This window comes from Pteronotus mesoamericanus, unplaced genomic scaffold, assembly GCF_021234165.1.
Source record: "Pteronotus mesoamericanus isolate MK-2021 breed Mesoamerican mustached bat unplaced genomic scaffold, CSHL_Meso_final contig_101, whole genome shotgun sequence".
NCBI classification, from domain to species: domain Eukaryota; kingdom Metazoa; phylum Chordata; class Mammalia; order Chiroptera; family Mormoopidae; genus Pteronotus; species Pteronotus mesoamericanus.
The window spans coordinates 990870-1012586 of NW_026555001.1; the positions used below are offsets into that span (position 1 = coordinate 990870).

At 42.4% G+C, this 21717-nt stretch overlaps 1 protein-coding gene across 2 annotated transcripts in view; it reads right to left on the reverse strand.

Annotated features, from left to right (window-relative positions):
* Nucleotides 1-21717, reverse strand: part of RHOQ (ras homolog family member Q) — a 41441-nt gene that overhangs the window by 5260 nt on the left and 14464 nt on the right. Inside the window, exons 3-4 of one of the 2 annotated variants that reach the window (XM_054566985.1) lie at nt 3144-3308; nt 2738-2833 (exon numbers count right to left, since the gene is read on the reverse strand). In XM_054566985.1, the coding sequence (XP_054422960.1) occupies nt 2738-2833; nt 3144-3308 (261 nt within the window). Of the gene's footprint in view, nt 1-2737; nt 2834-3143; nt 3309-12539; nt 13009-21717 lie in introns of those variants that run through there. The other variant, XR_008528616.1, reaches the window with a different exon arrangement.

Consider the following 21717-nt stretch of genomic DNA (forward strand, 5'->3'; position numbering starts at 1 on the left):
TGAGGTCAGGGAGGGCCTGGAGGGCACTCGAAAGACCTCAGCTCTGAGAACTGATGGATCATTCATTCATTGAAAATGTACTGAGCACTGCTATTTGCCAAATGAGAGAATACAGCAAGGAACAAAAGCAAGTCTACTCATGAAGCTTACACTTCAGAGGGAGAAGACCATGAGCTAATAAATACAGAGGTAGAAATGTCAGAGGGTAGAATGTGGTCTGCAGAAAAATAGAGACACAAGATACGTGAGGCATGGGAACAAGATCCGGCAAGGTTTCATTGACAAAGTGATATGGGAGCAGAGACCTGAAAGAAGCTAAAGAATGAATAATGTTCCAGAGGGCAGGAGATTCTAGGCAGAGGGAGCAACAGAAGTTCAAAGTCCTGAGGTAGAAGACTTTGGGGAACAGCAAGGAGGCCATGTGACCAGGGCAGAGAAGTAGCAGGGGCTATGTTGAGGGCTTTGGCCTTGGCTCTGCATGAGCTAAGAGCCACTGGAGAATTCTGAGCAGAGCAGTGACCTGATGGAGCTTATATTTTAAAAGACTCACTTGGGATGTTGTGTTGAGCACAGACAGGAGAGGAAAGGTGTTATCTGTCCCCATAACCCAGGCTAGAGATGGAAGGGGCCTGAACTTGACTGATAGGAGGGAATCGTGTGGAACATTTGAATTCTGGATATATTATGAAGGTAAAGCAATATGTTTCGCTACAGAGTTGTCTATATCATATAAGAACAGCAAGGTCAAGTGTGACTTCAAGATTTTTGACCTGCGTGACTGGGAGGAGGGTCTTGGAGGATTAAATTAGGAATTGCTTTGGACATGTTAATTTTGAGATGCTTATCCACCAAGATGGACTTGTCAAGTGCATGGCTGGATAACCAAGTCTAGAGTTTAGGGAAGAGGTCCAGCTGGAGGTAGAAATTTGGGAATCTTCAGTAGAAGGCTGTTCAAACCACAAGGCTGACAGAAGCTCACCTGGGCCTAGAGAATGAGTGTGGATATAGAAGAAAAAGAGTCCAAGAAGCTGAGTGCTGATCCTGGGTCCCGCCATCCTTCAGAGACAAGGAGATGAGGAGATACAGGAAAGGCCACCAAGAAGTGAGAAAAACCAAAGAGAGGACATTCAAGGAAGCCACGTGAAAGTATTTCACAGAGGACCCAACTGCCAAATGCTGTTGAGAGGCCTAAAAATGGGATCACGTTGTTTCACAACCACTTTTTTTCCTTAAACTACATAATAAACGTGAACATCTCAATGGAAATAGATGCAGGGATTTTTGGGGGCGGGTGGGGGGACTTTATAAACAATGTAGCAACTTTGTAGCCATCTCTCTAAGCACATCCAAAGAGTTTTCTTAGGACAAATTCCTACATATGGAATTGCTTGATCAAAAGCGTGCATGACTTTAAGGCTTCTGCATATTGTCAAGACTGCTTTTACTCAATGACCAAGATAACAAAACATCCATTTCCTTGCAGCCCTGAAAGAGGGGCTATTATCATTCATTTCTCTCTCTCTCTCTTTTTTTTTTTTTTTTTTGCCAACTTTACAGGTGGAAATTGAACTTACACTTGAGTACTAAGGAGTTTAAAAATATTTCCTATCTTCAATGGCAATCTGCATTTTTTTTTTTTTTTTGGTGGATTTCCCATCAATGTTCCTTACCCCATTTTTCTATTGGGGATATATGTCCTTTTCCAATCAATTCATATGCAAAGGGCTCCTGTGTACTAAGGATATTAATCCATTTTTCTGCCATACGTGTCAAGTTTGTTATATGACTTTTAATTTTATTTCTGGCATTTGATGTATTAAATTTTTATGTAGTTAAATCATCAATATTTTCATTTATGATTTTTACCTTTATGGCATTTAGAAATTCCTCCTCTCCCCAAGATTACAAAATTGAATATGTGGAATTTCTAACGTGATTTGTTAGTAAAGCTATTTGTCTTTTGCTTTACGAAAAACTGTCCTCTCACAAGTTTTCCTGCTCTGCTCCTGCCTCCTGATAGTACATTTTAAAGAACCTTATTAGAATCTGTTTCCACCAAAGACCTATTAAAGTCACATCTAAAAAATAGAATCCAATAATGTTAAGGCCCAACAGAGAAAAAAGTAAGCATAGCTCTGGGGTGAGGAAAAATACAAGTTAAAACACATTATGCACATCACCATTTCATATTTTTTTGGAATGCCAGTTTCCTATCTTTCATAAAAAGACTGGAGGAAAATTCAACTAATTTCTTTTCAAACCTAGCCATGATGTTTTGCTTTTAAATGCAGATTTAATCTGTGGCCCTATGCCCCTCCACTACCTACTCTATGAGTGTTAACTGAAGACAGAGCCTGATTTGGCACAAATGTCTAAGTGATTACGAAGGTCTTAAAGAGCAGCATGTTTTCTGATGCCTCTTTCTACACATGACTTAACAGGAAAATACTGTTAGTGGTATCCCAGTCTGGGCTCTGGAGACAGGCCTGGCCTGAAACCCAGCTCTGCCATTTATCACCTGAGGACCTTACAAGTTAATGCTATCACCACGCCTTCCTTTTCTGTTCAGTAAAAGGGAACTAGTCAGACCTGCCTCAGAGTCGGTGCGGATGAAATAAGACACGGAAAGCACTCAGCACAGTGCCTGGCATACAGTAAGTGCACAATAAATGCTAGCTTCTAGTATTACTTTAGCTGCTTTTACACTTATTCATAAATTCTGTAAAGGTTCCATTACCTCTTTTGCTAGTTTCTGTCCTTGTTCCACACATATAGGTTTTTCTTTCATATCATTCAGTCTTGCTAAAGTTTTGGGGTCATCTCGGAGATCAATCTAATTAAGAAAGGTCAATAATGTCCCATAATATTACAAGTCTTTAAAAATGTTTCAAAGCATATAGTCCCACTTCATCCCCACACACCAGTAAAAGATTACACAAAGGAACTTAATTTTTAAAACCAGCTAATATAATTGCTTTCTTTCAGCACTACTTTTTCCAAAACTGTGATAGAATTCATCATAACTTACAACAGAGCTTAAACAGGTATACCATTTGCTAATCCTTAGGACCATTTGTCTCAAGGCAACACCACAAGCTAGGCCAGAGAGTCTTCTTTAATGAGTAAAATCAAAGCAGACATACCTGAGTTCCTATTAATAAAAAGGGTACATTTGGTGCATATTCCTTAAGTTCTGGTACCCACTCCTCTTTCACATTTTGAAATGAGGCTGGATTTACCACAGAGAAGCATATAAGGAAGACATCAGTCATTGGATAAGATAAAGGCCTCAGACGATCATAGTCTTCCTAAAGAAGAAAGAAACACCTCATTATTTCCATTTTCATTTCTTTAGTTTACTAATAACACGTACATTAGATTAACATAGTCAAGGAAACAAAGCCAGGAGTATTCTGCAAGTGAAATATATAGCATTCTACATCAAACAAGGTAATCCCATTTGTTTTGTTACTTTTCCTTTTGAAGGTCTGAACACCAGTGGGGCGAGAATATGACAAGATCGTTGTCAACTGGAATGAAACTTAGAGAAAATATACTGTGATTACTAAAGTTGTCACTGGAAACAATTTTTTCGCACAAAGAATTGCTAGCCAGATTTTGTCCAAGTGTTATCATTTACAATCACTAACACGTACTGAAAGTGTACTGTGTCAGGTATGGAGCCACATGCTCTCCCAGGTATTACTTATGTAATTCTCACAACAACTACATGACAACATAAGTACCATATCTCCGTTTTCCTTTTGAGTAACTGAGGCACAGAAGTTAAATAAGTTGTGTAAGGATGTATAGCCACCAGGTAGAAGAGGTGAGATTTAGACCCTGGCAGGTTTATGCCTTCTTCAAGGAGACCTTAAATCTTTGCTTTCCTGTTTGTATAGATTTTTTAAAATCATGTGTGTGCACGCGCATGCATGTGTGCGAGCGTGCATGCATGTGTGTGAAAATACATAGATAGAAATATATATAAAGGGAATTCACAATAAAACTCTTTCCTCTCCAATTTCCATACTGAAATGGAGATGTTTTCACATGTATCTTTCCAGAACTTTTTTCATGCATGTATATACCTACAACTGTACACATTCAAACACCTGTGTACTAGAAGAGACCGCACAATCCATGTTGTTCTGCACCCTTTGGCATGTCTTGTGGGTCTTTCCAGATCAGAATTCATTAGACTGATATGTAATTTTAAACCACTGCTTTGTATTCCACGGAAGGGCGGTACTACTGACAGCTTTAGCACCTTTCACAAAAGGCAATGAAGATTCTGTCTTGCTTAGACTATTTTCTACGACACAAAATTCTGCTTATTTACATTCTAGGGAGTGAACAGAGTTAGGATTCTATTTTTGTCGAGGCAAGCCTATCGTCTGGTTTCAAGGAAACTTTATTTTGAGCCGAGGCCACCACCCCTCTTAAATGACCCACTTCACTACTGGAACTGCAATGCACATGGAAGTGAAGGAGCAAATATGAAGAACATCTTCCACTCGGATTTTCAGCAGTAGTATTTCCCTCGTGGAACAATTTTTCTTGCATGTCATCATCTAATATTTTTCTCAGTGTAATGTTCAACGCAAGCATATTACGGCTCAAAGTCTTGACTTTGGAGTTAACCCTTCTGTTCCTCAGTGATGCTTCCAAAGAACACACCCACAGTCTGGAGCTGCGGGCACTGAAAGGTTTCTCAGGTGTTGGCTATTAGAGGACAAGAAGGAAGAGCCACCCCCAAACTTCTTTACCCTTTGTTGTTAAAAGCAGAGGCTTCTAATTGGTTTTGAATAAAGGAGTGCTCTGCAATTAAGAAATTAATAAAGAAATCAAGTAATGTGGGTATGAAACATGTTGTATCCCGGTCAGTCAGTATCAGTGGACTCTTATCAAAAATAGAACATGTCTTTAAAAATCAATTTCAGTGTAAAATGATACAGCATTAAATATATACTTTCTGCTCTCTGCTGCCTATTTCAAACTGCATGTCATTAAGGCAGGGGGAGGGAAGGGGCAGCATTTAATCGTAGCATCTACCTAGCAACTCTATATTCCAGAGGGAAAATTTGGCATGGTCAGGGAATGGGGTGCTCTTGTTAAAAATCTCCCTTCGTTGCCCTGGTTGGCGGGGCTCAGTGGGTTGGGTGTCATCCTGTAAGCCAAAAGGTCACCGGTTTGATTCCCAGTGAGGGCACATGCCGAGGCTGTCGGTTCAGTCCCCAGTCAAAGAGCATACAAGAGGCAATCAATCGATGTTTCTGTCCCTCTCTTTCTCCCTCCCTTCCCCTCTTTCTAAAAATAAACAAATAAAATCTTTAATTTAAAAAGAAATCTCTCCACATTCATTTTTAGATTTCCAGTTTTCACAGAACTAGAAATGGGGTTACTATCTCATAGGATTATGAGGAATTAATGAAATTATGCAACTAAATCCCTCGGCATAGTGTCAGGCACGTAAAACGCTCCAATGCTTTCACGTAAATTCTTCATCCCACAGGAAACTGACTCTCAAGTCCTTCCGTAAACCCCCGCAGGGTCCCAGCAGCCCCACCCCCGGCCTGGGTTTGCCTCTCTCTCCAACCACAGAGGAGAAACTCCTTTATAGCGAGAAATAAAATTTTCTACACTGGCATCAAAACACACAAATCAAACGGAGGTCTCTTGAGGGCAGTATAATTTTCAGATTAATAAAAGAGAATACTATGACTATACTAATTAGTAGGTTGGGGACTCATGAGCCTTAAGACTATTGAATATAGTATTTCTAAGAAAGCCAAATGAGATTTTTAAATGAAATTTTACATTGCAAGCAAGTTTACCTCATCAGGGAAATAGAACATGCATTCTTTCTCTAGAAGGTATTACAAAGAATAAAAAGTGAATGCAAAATTCCCTAGAAATGTTTGATAATATTAATGCAAATATTCTATAGAACGTAAGGGTTGTATGGATTGCTTTCATAACCATACTATATAATGACTTTCCTCAAAGAGGGACATGAGAGCACAAAGAAAAGGAATTAGACTAATCATTTCTAGATATCTGTTAAATTGCAGATTTTGCTGAAATAATTAAAAGGTGAATTTGCCCTGACCTCTGTGACTCAGTTGGTTGGGCATCATCCTGCAAAGCAAAAGGTTGCCGGTTCAATTCCCAGTCTGGGCACATGACTGGGTTGCAGGTTTGGTCCCCAGTTGGGGCATGTGCAAGAGGCAACTGATCAATGTTTCTCTCCCATATTGATGTGTGTCTCTTTCTCCCTCCCTTCTCCTCTCTCTAAAAATAAATAAATAAAATCTTTAATAAATTTTAAAAATGTGAAGGATTTGGGTTATAAAAAATAAAGCAAAGATAAGTATGTTTAGAACTCCTTAAAAACAAATGTTACCTCTGAAGTCTGAACTACCTAAAATGAACTCCTTCTGCCAGTAATCTCCAGCTAAATAATTGGCAGTTATTATAAGAATGAGACCTTTCTGCTTCCATCCAGCCTAAGTAATTAGAAGTCTAATAATAGAGAGCACATTAAAAAAATAAATTATCCTCTATGCGTACTGTACCCTGCATCATATAAAATATACGTATATCCACTATGCAGTATCTTGAGTGAACTTAATGTGAAATTCTGGATTTGAGGATAAAGAAATTTCATCTCCAGCTATATAGTGTAAATTTGACAACACAAAGAAAGTCGAATGTGGAGCAACTGCCCTTGATTTTAAGTAGCCACTTATCAAAGTCAGAACTTCTCTCTTTTTTCCCTTTTCAGAAATTAATCTTTATTGTATTTTTTCATTACCATTTAGTCCCTTTATTCCCCTTGCCCCCTGCAATCACCACACTGTTGTCCATACCCATGAGCCCTTTTTCCTTTTTGCTCAATCCCTCCACCCCCAGCCTCCTCCACCCCCACAACGTTTTGCTTTGTAGGATGATACCAACTCTCTAGTGTCCTCTTAATTAACAGATCAATTATATTTTAGTTCTTTAAAAAAAGGTAGGTTTTTAGACATTTCAGCATTGGTAACCGGAACTTTCCCAGTAGAGAAAACTGTATTAAAGACAACTGTCTTACATCAGAACCATGAAAAACAATCATGAGTTCGATCAACAGGATTATTGGACTGCTTAGTAAAAGCTTTAGTTTCTGACCAACTGGCTAAGTTCCAGAAGTATCCATTTTTTTAGAACTTATCCATTTTTCTGGTAGCTTAGTGATTAAGCTCTCCACTCCTGTCAAGAGTCTCTTATCTGCAACGACAATCTTAACCTTTGAAAAATATTATGCATTTACAACCTGACAAGGCTCCACAGACAAAAAGAGACTGAATGCATGTGCTGTGAGAGGAAGCAGAAGACCTTCAGGTGTACAGAACTACAGCAGGGCCTTCGGGTGGGAGACCCCCTTTTATACACAGCTCAGCCAGCAGTGCCCATGACCATCCCCACTTCTAAACGACTTTTGTCCTCTTCATGTGGACCTGGCGCTCCCTCCTACTTTAGTGAATTCTCGTTAAAATACGTATTTTTTAGCATGCGTACGCCTATTTAAAATACGTATCTGAAATATGAACTTTAAGCAAAACCACTCACGTTGGATAGCACAGGTCTTGTCATGCTTTGTTAACTGGTAAGCTGTCACACACTGGTCACTTCGAATCAATTAGCAAAGATTCACTGAGATTGTACTGCATGGAAGATGTTCTCAGGATACACAGACATCAATACAAGAAATAATTGTCTTCTCTGGAGCTTATAGTTTAGTTGGAAGTTCAAGACATACACATATAAAGACACAGTCATATACAATAATGGGAGAAAGAAGAGGGTAAACTGGGCAGGTGTATATAAAAATGCTTAATCTAAAGAAACATTAATAAGTACCTACTGTATGTCCAGAAGGGTGTGAAGGGCAATCTTTAGGGAAATGCAGAAAGGACAAGACTCAGATCACATTTAATTTACATAACACCTTATAAACATTTGCAAAGCTGTGTCATAAGATTCTGTAAGTTATAAACAAGGCAGCAAGCTGAAATGAGCACTAAGAGTCAGTACCCGCCATGTACTCGTGCACCTCAGTAGAGCTCTGCAGACCTCAAAGCCACACCCCAGAAGCAAAGAAGAAACTGCAGAGCTGGTGTGGGAGCCTGCATAAGGGTAGCACCGAGGAGGGAGAATTTGATAGGTGGAGAGGCACACACACATTTACAAGAGTACCTGCTCTTAGGGAGTGCACAGTAAGGGAGACATATGTATGTGAACACTGTATTATACGTCAGAATATGGTAAATACCAAGAGTGGAAATTAGTGGACACGGAAAGACTTCTTAGAGGAGATGGCCTTAAAGAATGGAGAGGACTGGCACGTACATAACATACTAGTGGTATGGTCTTGGCCAAACCACTTACTTCTTAGAGGCTTAGTTTCTCTGTCCGTAAAATTGGAGAACGTCAGTAACAAATGCTTTGAAGACTATAAGGTGCTATAAGAACATATTATATTCCCAAATAATCTAGCATGTTACTTTAAGAAATAGTCATTTATACAAACCTACAAGAGTTTTCCTCTGTAACAACCTTGAAAGATAAAAAGTGGGATTACAATGTGACTAATCCTTTAACAGACAAGCTCCAGACTTCTCAAGTCTGTAACAGCTTCTAACTACTTTAAGAGAACGCATACAAGGTAAGACAACAGAGAATGCTCCTGACAGCTGGTGGCTCGTGGTATATGAATGAACAACTCTGTCACTTCCAAAGCACAGTAGCAATCTCCATCTGAAACATCTGCCTCTGATGAGGAGCCCGAAATAGGTGCCAGGCATGGCTCTTGGAAACACTGGAACCCCCAAGGGGGTTTGTACTGAAGTCAAGGGGCGGCATGGACTGAAGCTCCCTTCCGAAGATGAAAAACGCTTTGTCATAAATCTAATACAGATTATGAACATTCCTACAATAATTCTTTGTAGTCTATGAAACTTAGTTCCTTTGTGTAGTTCTTTCTGTCACTTTTGAGTTCATTTTGTATTTAACTTTGTGAAATGAAAATATCACTTTTCACTGCCTTAACAACGATTGTGTTTTCCACAGAAGCTGGTTGGGTCTCTTTTGGGAACATTTGATTAAGTTTGGTTCAAAACACATCACTGATTGAAGACTTATTGCATTTGTCTACCACCTCCTACTACAGCTGAACTAAAGAAAATTTGTGGAAGAAATGGAATTTTTTTAAAGTGCTATAAATTCCTAAGCGGTAACTGTGTTTCAAAGACTTTTCAAACCTTTGGCTTTTTCCCCATCTTCAGTTCAGTTGTGAAAGGTGGTGGGGGGGTGGGGGTGGGGTGTGTGTGTGTGTGTGTCCTCATTAGTTCTTATTAAAAGAATTCTTGAAATTGAAGGTTTAGCTTCTCAGTTGCAGCATCTGTCATCTTCATATATTTTGATTTATAATAAGTCAGGCTCCCAATTGATTTACCAATTATTTAGGAGCTAGTGAAGCAGATCTGTGGCTTCTTTCCCATCACTACCTTCCTTTGTGACTGCTGACTGATCACAACTCCTGCTTAGGTTGGCTGGAGAAAAAGGAAAGTTGCAATGTGCTGCAGCAGACAAACCGCCAGGGAACTGGGCCCTGCCCTTATCTAACTGTGTCATTATGAACCAGCACTTCCTCTTCTCTAAAAGGAGGGGCTGAACTAGATCACCACACTTCATGGTTAAAAATGCTCAAAAGAACTCTTTTTACCCTGGTGAGCAGCCCTCGTAACAGATTTAATGTGGGAGGAGATTTAACCGAGTGGGTAAAAAATCAAGCTTTAAAATTCTGTTTTATCTAAGCTGACCCCACAAGGCAAGAAGATCAAGACTTAGCTAAATATGGCCCTCGGGCAAGCTGTAGTTCCCCATCTGTGAGGGGAGGATAAATATAGCATACACACGCTAAGATAAATGGTCAAGTGTTTTGAGCTCTTCAACAGACAAGGCTGACTTTCCAAAAAAAGACAAACCACAACTTTGGAGCCAGTGCAGCCTCTTTTGTGCCTGGTGAGATGGCTTCCCTCGCGGTAGAGGATTTAGCGCTGAAATTCTACACTGTCTGGAGCTATGATGACAAGTTTCTTCCACTAAAACAGAGGTCAGCTGGCCTAAGGCATGCAGAGAAAAGGTAAACTGTCAGGTCACACTCCCACAGGGTCTATTCCTTTTCTAACTTTCTTGGCACAAATTTCATGGTGATAGAATATTCATTCATTCACTTATTCAAACAAGTAACAGGGCTGAGCATGGTCAGTGCGCTGGTGAAAGACAGGGCCCTGCCTCAAGGGAGTTCACAGTGTCAGTGGCTGTGGCAAGTGCCTCTCAACAAGGGCAGTGCTACTGTGCCCGGGGCTGGGTTGTTTTTTTTTTTTTCAATTATATTTTATTGATTATGCTGTAACAATTGTCCTGATTTTTCCTCAATTGCCCCCCTCCACCCAGCACCCCCCACTCCCTCAGGCAATCCTCTCACTATTGTTCATGCCCACGGGTCATGCGTCTAAGTTCTTTGGCTACTGCATTTCCTCTACTGTACTTACATCCCCATGGCTGCCTGTAACCACCTATTTCTACTTCTTGATCCCCTCACCCACTCCCCCTCACCCCTCTCCCATCTGGCAGCCATCAAAACCCTCTCTGTATCCATGATTCTGTCTCTGCTCTTCTTTGCTTAGTTTGTTTTTTAGATTCAATTGTTGATAGATACACATTTATTGCCATTTTATTGTTCATGGCTTTTGAACAAGCTGTTGCTGTTTGAGAATTTAGGAAGTTGTGAAGTAAGAGACACGACCAGCCATTCGTATGCAAAAGCCACTGTTAACAGCTTGGGTGGGCCCATAAATTGGGTTGGATGGAGTATCTGGGATCTCCAAGGTGGGGCACACAGTGTTAGCTAGGTTGATGGAGTCTCAGATATGGCGCCCCCTGCAGGCTCTGTGGCTCTACAGGGGGAGGGCGCAGAAAAGGAATGATGGTCTCTGCCCACATTTCTGTCTGGGAAAAGGCTGTCCCCCAGCCCTCACCTTGATGCCAGACACTTCAGTTCCTCCCCGTATGCCACTGGTACCTTTCAAACTGCTATCCCAGTGCTAGAGCTCAGAGGGAGTCTGGGTAAGTCCACATGTAGGTTCTTTAAGAGGAACCGCTTGGGATTCCAGCAGTTTCTTCCACTTTCAGTCCCCCACTGCATCCAGAAGCTGTGAGGACTTATCCTCCGGGCACTGGAACCCTGAACTGGGAGGGCCTGGTGTGGGGCTGGGACTCCTTGCTCCCCAGAGATCCTTCCTGACTTTTTATCCACCACATGTGGGTGTGGAACCAGCCCACTCGTGTCTCCGTATCTCTGTGTCTCCACCCCTCCTACCAGTCTAGTGGATGTCGTTTCTTTAATTCTGTAGTTGTCAGACTTCATTCAGCTCCAACTGCAATGGTTCTGAGTGATGGTTGTTCTTTAGTTTAGTTGTAATTATGATGTGATTGTGTCAGGAGGTGAGCCGTGTTTATCTATGTCTCCATCTTGACTGGAAGTCTCCGGGGGCTGTTTTGAAAATGTGGAAGGTGTTTTTGATTGTTAACATAAATGGGGGAGGAAAAAGAATTTGTTTAAGAGTTATAAATTCCTAGGAGGGAATTGTTTTTCAAAAACTTTTAAAAATTTGGTTCCCCCCCCCTCCCCATAATCTCAGCTCAGCTGTGAAGTGGTATAGATAGCATCCCCCACTAGCGTTCTGGGAGCCAGGGTGCTAAATAACCCACGGCATGGCTGGCGGGTGATAATCATGAAAAGCACTTTTATGATTACCCAAATCCAGGGCCTGACTCCGGTGTAGAGAAAAGCACAAAGTGTTTTTTTTGCACAGTTTTAATGAATTTTCTAGGAAGGTAATTTCAGTGCAAACTGGGGGAGAAAAGTAGACTGTACTTTATTTTGTTCCAAACATTACAGGAATTGCTTACCGTTGTAGAAAATGTACACCACTGGCAATATTGCTCTTAGTGTCTGAATCCCCAATAAACCACAACTACGTTAGTCGCCACCTGTAAGCTGTTATATTCCTGGTAATTCTGCCTCTTGGTGTGGGTACCTGACTACTTCATTATGATTTCTGGAGAACTCAGCTCTGAGAAGTCAGGAATTTAATACTGAAATAAATATTTTTATGATGAATCACTTTCCTTTTTTTTCTACTTCACATTACGGGTAGGATGTTATATTGATTTTAAATTATGTATATAGAGAAGTTATATTTCCTGTAGAATTCATTTGAGGATAGGTAAAGGAGAAACATTTGTCATAAAAGGGGGAATGAGTCTGGTTTGGTTGAGGCACTGAGCTAGGCATTCAACAAACTGGGACAAAAATGACCATAAATACAAATTGGGATATGTACAAGGAAGGAAAAGAGCCAGGTGTTAGGAGAGAGAACCACTAGGATGACCTCTCAGAGGGAGTGACATCTAACCTGAGATCTGAGGGAAGGTTTATGGAGCCAGGTACAGGACAGTGTGTGCAATAGCCCTGAGGCAGAAAGCCCTGACAAGTACCGGGAAAAGGCCAGGTGTCAAGGCGGGGTTGGGGAACTAGCCATCCTATGTCATCAGAGCCTACTGCAATGGAAAGTCAATAAAAAGTTGAGAAAAGCAAGTCATACAATTTTTTTTTTTAATGGCCATTCAGGCTGCTTTGTGGAGAATGAATCAGAAGTGGGGAGCAGCACAAGGAGGGAGAGTATTACAATAATTCGGGTGAGAGAAGATAGTGGCTTGGATTGAGTGGTAGCAGTTGACAGCTAGAGAAATGGTAGATTCTGGATATATTCTGGAAGTAAACTCAGGCTTGCATGATGGGCTGGCTGTGTGGCTAGAGGTCAGGGAGGTCTCTGGAATAATCCAGGGTTCAGCTTGTGCAGCTGCATAGGAAATGTCTTCACAGGAAGATGAGGAAGACTGAGGGTAGAGAAGCACATTAGGGAGAAAATTCAAGAAGCCAATTTTAGACATGTTAAGCTTGAGATGTCAAGAAAGCTGTCAGAAAAGTGTATTTGGAGGAGCCCTCTGCCTCTTGAGTTCCAGACCCTGCTCCAGACGCCTCCTTTGGTCTAAACCAGAAGCATCTCAAATTCAACATTTCTGAGCAAAACTCATTTATTCCCCCTCAGCTCTGCAACTCCTCCTGTGCTCACCACCTCAGTAAAGGATATCAGGCTCAAGCTCCTCAATATCCATCGAAGCCTGGCAAATCAGTCCACTGCCCAGCCATCCTCACTGTCCTTTCCCTCTCTGCACTCCCATTCCTGGGCAGCTCCTGTTCATCTTTCAGGCTTTGGTCTAGAAATCTCTTCGTTCAACAAATCCATTCTGAGTAAGCGGTACTAGGTACTTCTGCAGCACCTGGGCCTTTTGCTATCATTCCCTTTCTCATCCTGTAATAAGATTGCCCCTTTTCTTATCTGTAGTCTCCACAGGACTCCCTGAAAGCAGGGGACTATTCTTCAAAGTCTGGCTTATAGTAACTGCTTACTATCTTATTACCTGAGTGAATGTGGGTAGCATGTGGAAAGGTGAAATCAAAAAGGCAAACTGCAGCCAGGTCACGGAGGGCTTGCGCGGTGCTGGCCTGCACCTCCTTCACCAGCTACAAAGCTGGAGAAGGTGAATCGACTACCTGACTGTTCCAATAACAGTCTAATTTCTCAGGGTGCCGTCACCACACTCAGCCAAAAATAGAACTGCCTCCTGTGATCAGGGCTATTCTGTGCTGCACCTCTGTGTCCGACCCTCCTCCCTGCATAAATGACAGCTCCACAGAGAAGAGCCTCCCACTAGACGATACTTTTAACAGAGGAACTCAAGAGTTAAAGATTTTAGCTGTAGTTATAGTTGATAGGCTTAAGTGATTAATGCTTGTGGAAAGCTGTTGTTCCAAGAACTGAAGTAAGTGACCTATGTGACAAGGAATTCAACCTTTGTTCCCCAAGAGTCTGCAAGAGATTGAGATGGTATCTGAGGCATTGTGTTCCAGGGAGGGAGGGCAGGTAAAGTATTGTTGATCAGTAGATAAAGAAATACTAGGAAAATCTCTGTAGACTGCAACACTTATCTGATTAGCCTTTTCCCAAAACCCTTACCTACCCTTTTCTTCCCCTTATAAAAAGGTCAGCTTGAGACGTTAAGACAGTCCTTAGGATGCATATCACACCACCTTCTCAGATCGCTGACTTTAGAGGAAAGCACCCATAAAGATTCAGTCCTTGTCTCTACTTACTGGTTCTGGTAGTGACAGGCAGCACAAACTCCAACTTTCCTGGTTTCACTTTCAGCATTTTAGTTCCTGCCAGTATTTCCACCACTGCCTTTTATTCATTGTCTTGACATTTCTTTTACCCAGGTATGAAGGGCATCCTTCTCCTTTCCTTCTTCCCCAAACTGACTTTGTTCAGGACCCACCTCTCCTTCACTTGCCCACGGGGATCCTGATCCCATCTTTAGCTAAAAGAAGTCCTGCTTGGATTAATCCAATCATGGAGTTTCATTCCCCATCCCCTGGCCAAAGTCACTGGTTCTCAGTGACCTAAGTAAGTCCAATCAGTTCTGATTATCCAAGGTGGCTCCTCACTCACCCCTTTTTCCTGCTATTCCTCTGCTTTCTCTCTCTCCCTTCCTTCCTCCCTCCTTCTCTCACTCAGCATACAGTTCCTATTCACTGGGCCCCGTCTCTGCAGCTCATGAAGACCGTTCAGAGGCCCCCTCTCTAACAGCTGTTGCTATAGTCCCTGCATCACACTGGAGTAGGGACTACCCAGGACTAGTTATTTAGAGGGAGGCATGTATAATAACCAGGCCTCACACTTCCACGGGAGCAGCCCTCTCAGCCTTTCCAACACTTGGGCTACAGAGGACCTCAGGTCATGGTGAACGCAGATCACCTGGGCTTCCCCTGGTGGGGGCAAGGGTGGGGCCAGGGAAGGGGAACAGTCAACACGGAACCATAAATAATGGATGGGCCAGATCCAAAGGTGACAACATTCTTCTTGACTATGAACTAACACCTGCCCATCTCTGTCTTTGAGGCTGGGGAAGAGGCCTGAGAAGACTAAAGTCTCCCATTGGCCTTTTGATATACCAAGAAGGTAAGCAGCCAAGCAGTAAGAGAAGAAAAGAACTACACTCTGATTAAGCCTGAAATGCTGGTTTTCCTCGTGCCCAGATGAGGCGGCCAACCTGCGTGCAGGAGTTAAATCGTGAGAACAAACCCCATTTGGAATCTGAGTATTTAAACCACGCTCCTTAGGCAAACATACAGTAAAATCTTCCATCTGAGGATGAGGAAGGCTTCTTAGCAGGCAGGCAAAATGAGGATGACCTCATGTAGTTCACAAATGCACTTTCACAGAACAGGTCCCTCAAAAAATAGTTTTTGCTGGGGTGATGAAAATGTTTTGGAACTGCATCAAGGGGGAGGTTGTGCAACATTGTGAACATTCTAAATGTCACTGAATTGTACACTTTAAAATGATTAATTTTACATTGTGTGAATTTCACCTTAATTTAAGAAAAATACAGGTACCCAAGTGTGCAAAGCTGGAACCTTGCAAGTACTCACACACAGGCGCGCGCGCACACACACACACACACACACACACACACACACACACACAGAATAACAGATTTCTTTGAAATTCAGAGAGGAGCAGCACACAACAGAAATGCCCGCAGGAAGTCCCCAGAACGCAGCACTCTGTTCCTCCGGGCCTGCATTAATCTCCAAGGTATACTTCCCCGGCGCTGGGCACTTGAGCTCAGCTTATCCTCCTTTGTGCTTGTGTTATACCCCCTTCTGCCTGTTCCGCATTTCTTCCTTCATCTTTTCCCCACCAGCTGGCCCTCTTGTACTGCAGGAAGCTCCCCACAGAGCTCCTCCAGGCCTCAAACAGGCAACTGCATCTCACACTATAGCCTTATTGACTTCCTAGCTCCGAGACAAGCACCCTGCTCCTGCTTCCACACGAATCCCAACTATCCCACGGAACCTTCACCATCAGCCTATGAGATGGGGCAGCTCCCATGTTCCTGATGAAGAAACCGAGGCTCAAAGAAGCTCACCACTTGTCCAAAGTCACAGGAGCGGAGGGCAGAAGTAAGGTGGGAATATAGTTCTCTTAACAACTAGTGACGGGCCCTCCTGGCCCCTTTGTTTTAAACAGGCAGTAGACCTAGCCTTTCAGACAAAGGTCTTTTAAATCTCTGAATCACAGGCTTACTACCTGTGTCACTTTGTCTTTTCTGTTTCCTTTATCTATAAAATGAATTACTAATTGATGCTCCTCTTCTATTGGCAAGATTAAATGAGCTAAAGTAGGAAAGGCACTTAGCATATGGTGGTGGCTGCTAGCTTATAACCACACCCACTAGCTGTCCTCCACTGAGTTCAGCAGATTTGGGGCAGAGGAATAAATGGGCAGAAAATGAAGATTGAGGGTAAAATCAATTTTGTGAAAAATACACCGAGTTTTGCTGGCTTATTAAGTGCTTATGTTTACATGGTAGGGAAGGACTGAAGTCAGGTATTTTATTAAAATAACTGAACATAACTAAACCAATAGAGCTCAAATATGTTTTTAAAAAAAAGTTGGTTAACGAGACGTAGGAAGTTTGACAGTCAAGGTGTAAGTGGACTGTAATGTGGCCACTGAGCCCTCGCGTGCTCGCGTGGCAGACGGCCACAAGCAGTGTTCGGCGGCTGACTGGACAGTGTTAGTTAATGCACGTCCACACCAACACCCTCTGTGTTCGAAGCTCAGCCAGTCCAGGATGCGGACTTCACGCTGTAAAGAACCTGGCTAGGGAAGCATGACATTTACGAAGCGAACCAAGTGCCAGGGCAACAAAATCAAAGAGAAGCAACACTACAGGCAGACGAGAAAACTGGCAATAACAACAACATTTTACAACAAAAGCACCTAACGAAGGTCATTTCAGTGGTTCCAAGAGCCCGTTCTCTTTTCTGCATCCTCATAAAAACCTCGGAGGCAGCGTAGGGACAGGCGCAGTCATTCCGCCCCCAGCACAGCGCGGGCCGCAGCCGAGCCCAGGGCACGAGGTGAAACGGTGGCAAAACTGTCCCTGGAGCAGGTGGATGGGTCAGGAGAAGAGCAGAAGCCGTTTTCAAACTCCAAGGTGTGGACCCCATGATCTGGTCATTTTGCACAGGAACCTGCGGGGTTCCAGCTCTTAGCCCTGCCCTGTGTCACCCCCTAAGGCAAGTCCTGTTGTCATGTCGACCCCTTTACTGCGTCTCTGTTATGTGCTGCCAGGAAAATCAACCAGCACACAGCTCCCTTCAGAGAGCCACCAGCTTAGGTAAGCAGCCGGGTAAGACACTGGCAGCAGGCAGCAGCCCCTGGGATGATGAATTCTAGATCTAGAGCCAGAGGGCCTGGTCGGAGGACCAGTGTTGCCCCTCATGGGCTGTGCATGTAAGAGTCTCTGAGTCTGTCTCCTCACCCATTAAAAAAAATGGACAGAAAACGGTAGGATACGATCTCCTACCTCATAAGGTTGCCATTAGGATTAAGTGGGATAAACAGGTCCAGAGAAGACCTCAAAGGTAGGCACAAAATTAATGACAAGTGACACAACGCTAAATGCCACAGGAATTCTAGTCCACCTCTGAAGACTAGAAAAGGCTGCATGAAGTACCCTGTCCTACCTCAGGCCCCTCCCCATCCAGAACCTAAACACACAGGCCGTCTCTTTACCCAGGAAAACTGTCTGGACCCTCCCCTACCATCGCTAGAGCTGAAAGCGCTCCTTCCAGCCTCCCAATGTCATTGATGCCTGTAGGTATAGCTAACAGGTCTAGGAGAACTAGAGTAAGACAGCCTAATAATTTGACATAAGGCTACATTTTGAGAATTAAATGAATGAAAAGCAAACCATAATAGTTATTAGTCATCTGTAGTACAGGTCATACTGAGATGACTGAGACATTTGAAAACACCCAAGTCAATCAAGGCAACTAAAGGTTGCCTTGACCTAAGAGAGCTGTAACCTAATAGAGTATGTTTTGGCCTGTCTGAAAAATATTAACTAAAAAGCCATGGTCTGTACAGCCTCTATACAGAGTCTAGCAAAGGAGAAATTGCATAATTAGAATATTAGTGTCTACCCGGCTCTGCCCCATGTTAAGATGCTGGGCCTGGTAGGCACACACATCCTGGTCTCTAGAAAGCCGTGCTAGAAATGGAAAGTTCGCCCGGTTGTTTTAGGACCCAGAAGAAATATACATCCCCTCTGAGATTTCTAATCCCTTTTGCTGCAAAGCCTCAATCCCAAACAAGTGTCTTATGAATGCATTTTTTTGGGGGGGTCCCCTGATCCTAAGGAAAGGTACACAAGATAGCAGACACTAGAAAAAATATCACTGTAACTTTGTTTTTCATATCTGTGGTTTCTAATTATTTAAAAAAGTGGAAAGACTTCAGTTAAATCTCATCTGACTCAACACATGCACTTACCTCTAATGTCTCCAAAATTCCCTAACAATACAATAATTAAAAAAAAAAAAAAAGGCATGAAGTCATAAGGACAAAGCAAACAGGAAAGGAGACGACAGCAACATGATTTTAGAAGCTCAAAGGCAAAAGGCCAAGTTGGAAGTGATTTAGCAGACGCAGGAAACCAAATCCTGGGCCAGCCAAGAGGGGGGAAGTTAAGAAGCACCTCTTTCTGTACAACCGAACCCCAAAGGTGTCGGAACTGGAGTGGTGTGTTCTGTAATTGTACTGAAGGTGGAGCCACACACAAAAGGTGGACTGACAAGATGCAGTTTAATCCCAGACTTCTTTCTCTATCATCGTGAACGCCTTCCCCAGCCCTGATGAAGGGGAGAGGACAAATATAGGAGGACATGAGGCCCAGCTAACATGCCAAACACAAAAGGTCAGGGTACACATTGAAAACCGCTTCTTTCAGTCACTTCCCAGAGCACTGCCAGCCCAGCAGGAACCTCCCAGGCAGGACAGTGGAGGATTCTTTTCAGGGCAATATAACCAGCCCAAGAGGAAAGACCAAAGTCAGACATTATAGCTTCTCCAACACAAGGCCCAGACAGATCATCCTACAGCAGTGGTTCTCAGTCGAGAGAGCGATGGGGGATGTCGACCAAAGGAACATCTGGCAATGTTGGGAGATATTTTTGATTGTCATGACTGGGCTGCTACAGGCATCTAGTGGACAGAGGCTGGGGATGCTACTAAACATCCTACAATGCACAGGACCACCCCCACAACAAAGAGTCATCCAGCCCAAAATATCAATGACGCTGAGGCTGAGAAACCCCCGCCTACGGTCTAGGTCAGAGTCAGCCAGCCCCACTCATACACCAAGCCTCCCACATGATCCAGTGACACTCTCGTAAATATGAGTAAACATGCAAGGATCCGCCATGAAAGACAGAGATCAAAATGAAAGCCTACACAGGGAAACATAAGCTTCAAGAAACCGTCATCAGTATCTCCAGGGAAATTAGAGAAGACAATCAAGGAGCAAGCCAAATTGAGAAGATGCTAAAGAAAAAAAGAAATATTCTGAGAACAGAAAAAGCCTTTTGAAAATAAAAAATAGAATCATCCTAAAAAAAAAAATACTAGTAGATGATAAAATTAAGGAATTCTCCCCAAAATAGAGCAGAAAGACACAGAGAACAAAGAAATACAAAGCGTGGCAAGTGTAGGTTTACAGTGGTGAGTGCATGAAACAATTTATTCTTAAATTATTATTTATTAATTATTCTATTATTTTCCATATGAACAACTGTAAACCTACTTTTTGCCCCACCCTATATAAGGAAATGAGAGGACCATCCCAAGAATTGCAACATCTAAATACTGTGTGTTATAGTGTAATAGAAGAGATTAACAGGAAGTGAAGAAATCAAAGAAATAAGCCAAGAAAATATCTCAGAACTGAAGGACATGAGTTTCTAGTTTGACAGGGCCCACAGCAGCAGACAAGCTCCCCCAAAGTCCATAACTGCGAAATTTCAGGAGGGTGAAATGGCAGATCCTCCAAGTTTCCAGTGAGGACAGCCAGGCTCCTGACAATGAGTCAAGGATCAGTATGACATCAGACCTTGTAACAGCAGAAATTGAAGCTAGAAGACAATGGAGACTTTTTCCTTCAAAGTTCTGAAGGAAAACAGTGATTTCTGATCTATTTTCAAACTGTTAATGAGGTATGAAGGAAATAAAAACATCTTCAAACATAGTAAGTCCCAAAAAGTTTGGTCTACAATGCACGTTTACTCAGGAAATTAATAAAGTATATGCTCCACCATATACTTTATTAAAATGAGGGAATAAACCAAGACGACATAAAAATGTTCAAAACTGGGCTCGCGCATGAGGGAGAGAGCCGAAGGGAACCCCAATAAGGAAGAAGGGGAATCCCAGGATGACATCAGCCCCCACGGAGCAGATCTGCTCAGGAGGGGTGTCTCAAGGAGAAACTGACAGAATACCTACCTATATGTTGGGTCGCATAGAAAGGATACATTTTTTTAAAAAGCAAATGGCAGCAGAGGAAAAAATATATATATATACACATATATATAACCACTCACCAGTGATCACATTACAACACAGCTGCTGGGAAAGAGTGGACAGGAAGAGGTAAGGATGTGTGAAAGAGCTGGAACCCTACCTTATATGGTTTAAAGTCAATAGAGGATTTTTTTTCTTTTTCTTTTTTTACCAAAATAAACAGCTAAGAATTAAAAGTGGTTGCCTCAGAGGAGTGGGAAATGGCTTTACTGTAGGGGAAGTGTAGCGGGATCTTTTGTTTCTTCATAACAGGATCTTATAAAATTGTTGACTCTTTAAGCCATCTGCATGTATAACTTTAATAAAAGTAACTTTTTTTTTATCCTCACCCGAGGACATGCTTATTGATTTTAGAGAGAGGGGAAGGGACAGAGGAGGGAGAGAGGGAGGGAAACACTGATGCGAGAGACACATAGGTCGTTTGCCTCTCATTTGTGCCCTGACCAGGGACCAAACCCACAACCTAGGTATGTGCCCTAACTGGGAATTAAACCCATGACCCTTTGATTTACTGGACAATGCTCCAACCAACTGAGCCACACCGGCCAGAACTAAAATAATTTTTATTTATTTTTTTTTAATATTGGAGGGCCCTAGCTGGTGTGGCTCAGTTGGTTGGAGAGTCTTCCCATGACCCAAGGGTTGCAGGTTAGATTCCCGGTTGGAGCACAGACCTAGGTTGCAGATCAATCCCTGGTCCAGACGCTCAGAGATGCCCATAAGGGCCGGTACAGGAGGCAACCAACGGATGCGTCTCTCTTGCACCTATGTCGCTCTCTCTCCCTTCTTCTCTCTCTAAGAAACAATGGAAAAAAAAGTCCTCGGGTGAGGATTAAAAAAATAATAAGTAAATAAATAAAATAAAATTGGGGGAAAACAGAATAGAGTATAAAGAAGTAAATTACTATAAATATTCAATATCACCACCTAAAGCTAACCACTTTAATATTTTGACAATTTTGTTCCAATTTTTTCCTTGAACATTATCCATATACATATTCTTTAAAGTTGTAATCATGCTATATATAGTTTTGATTCCTGATTTTTTCACTCT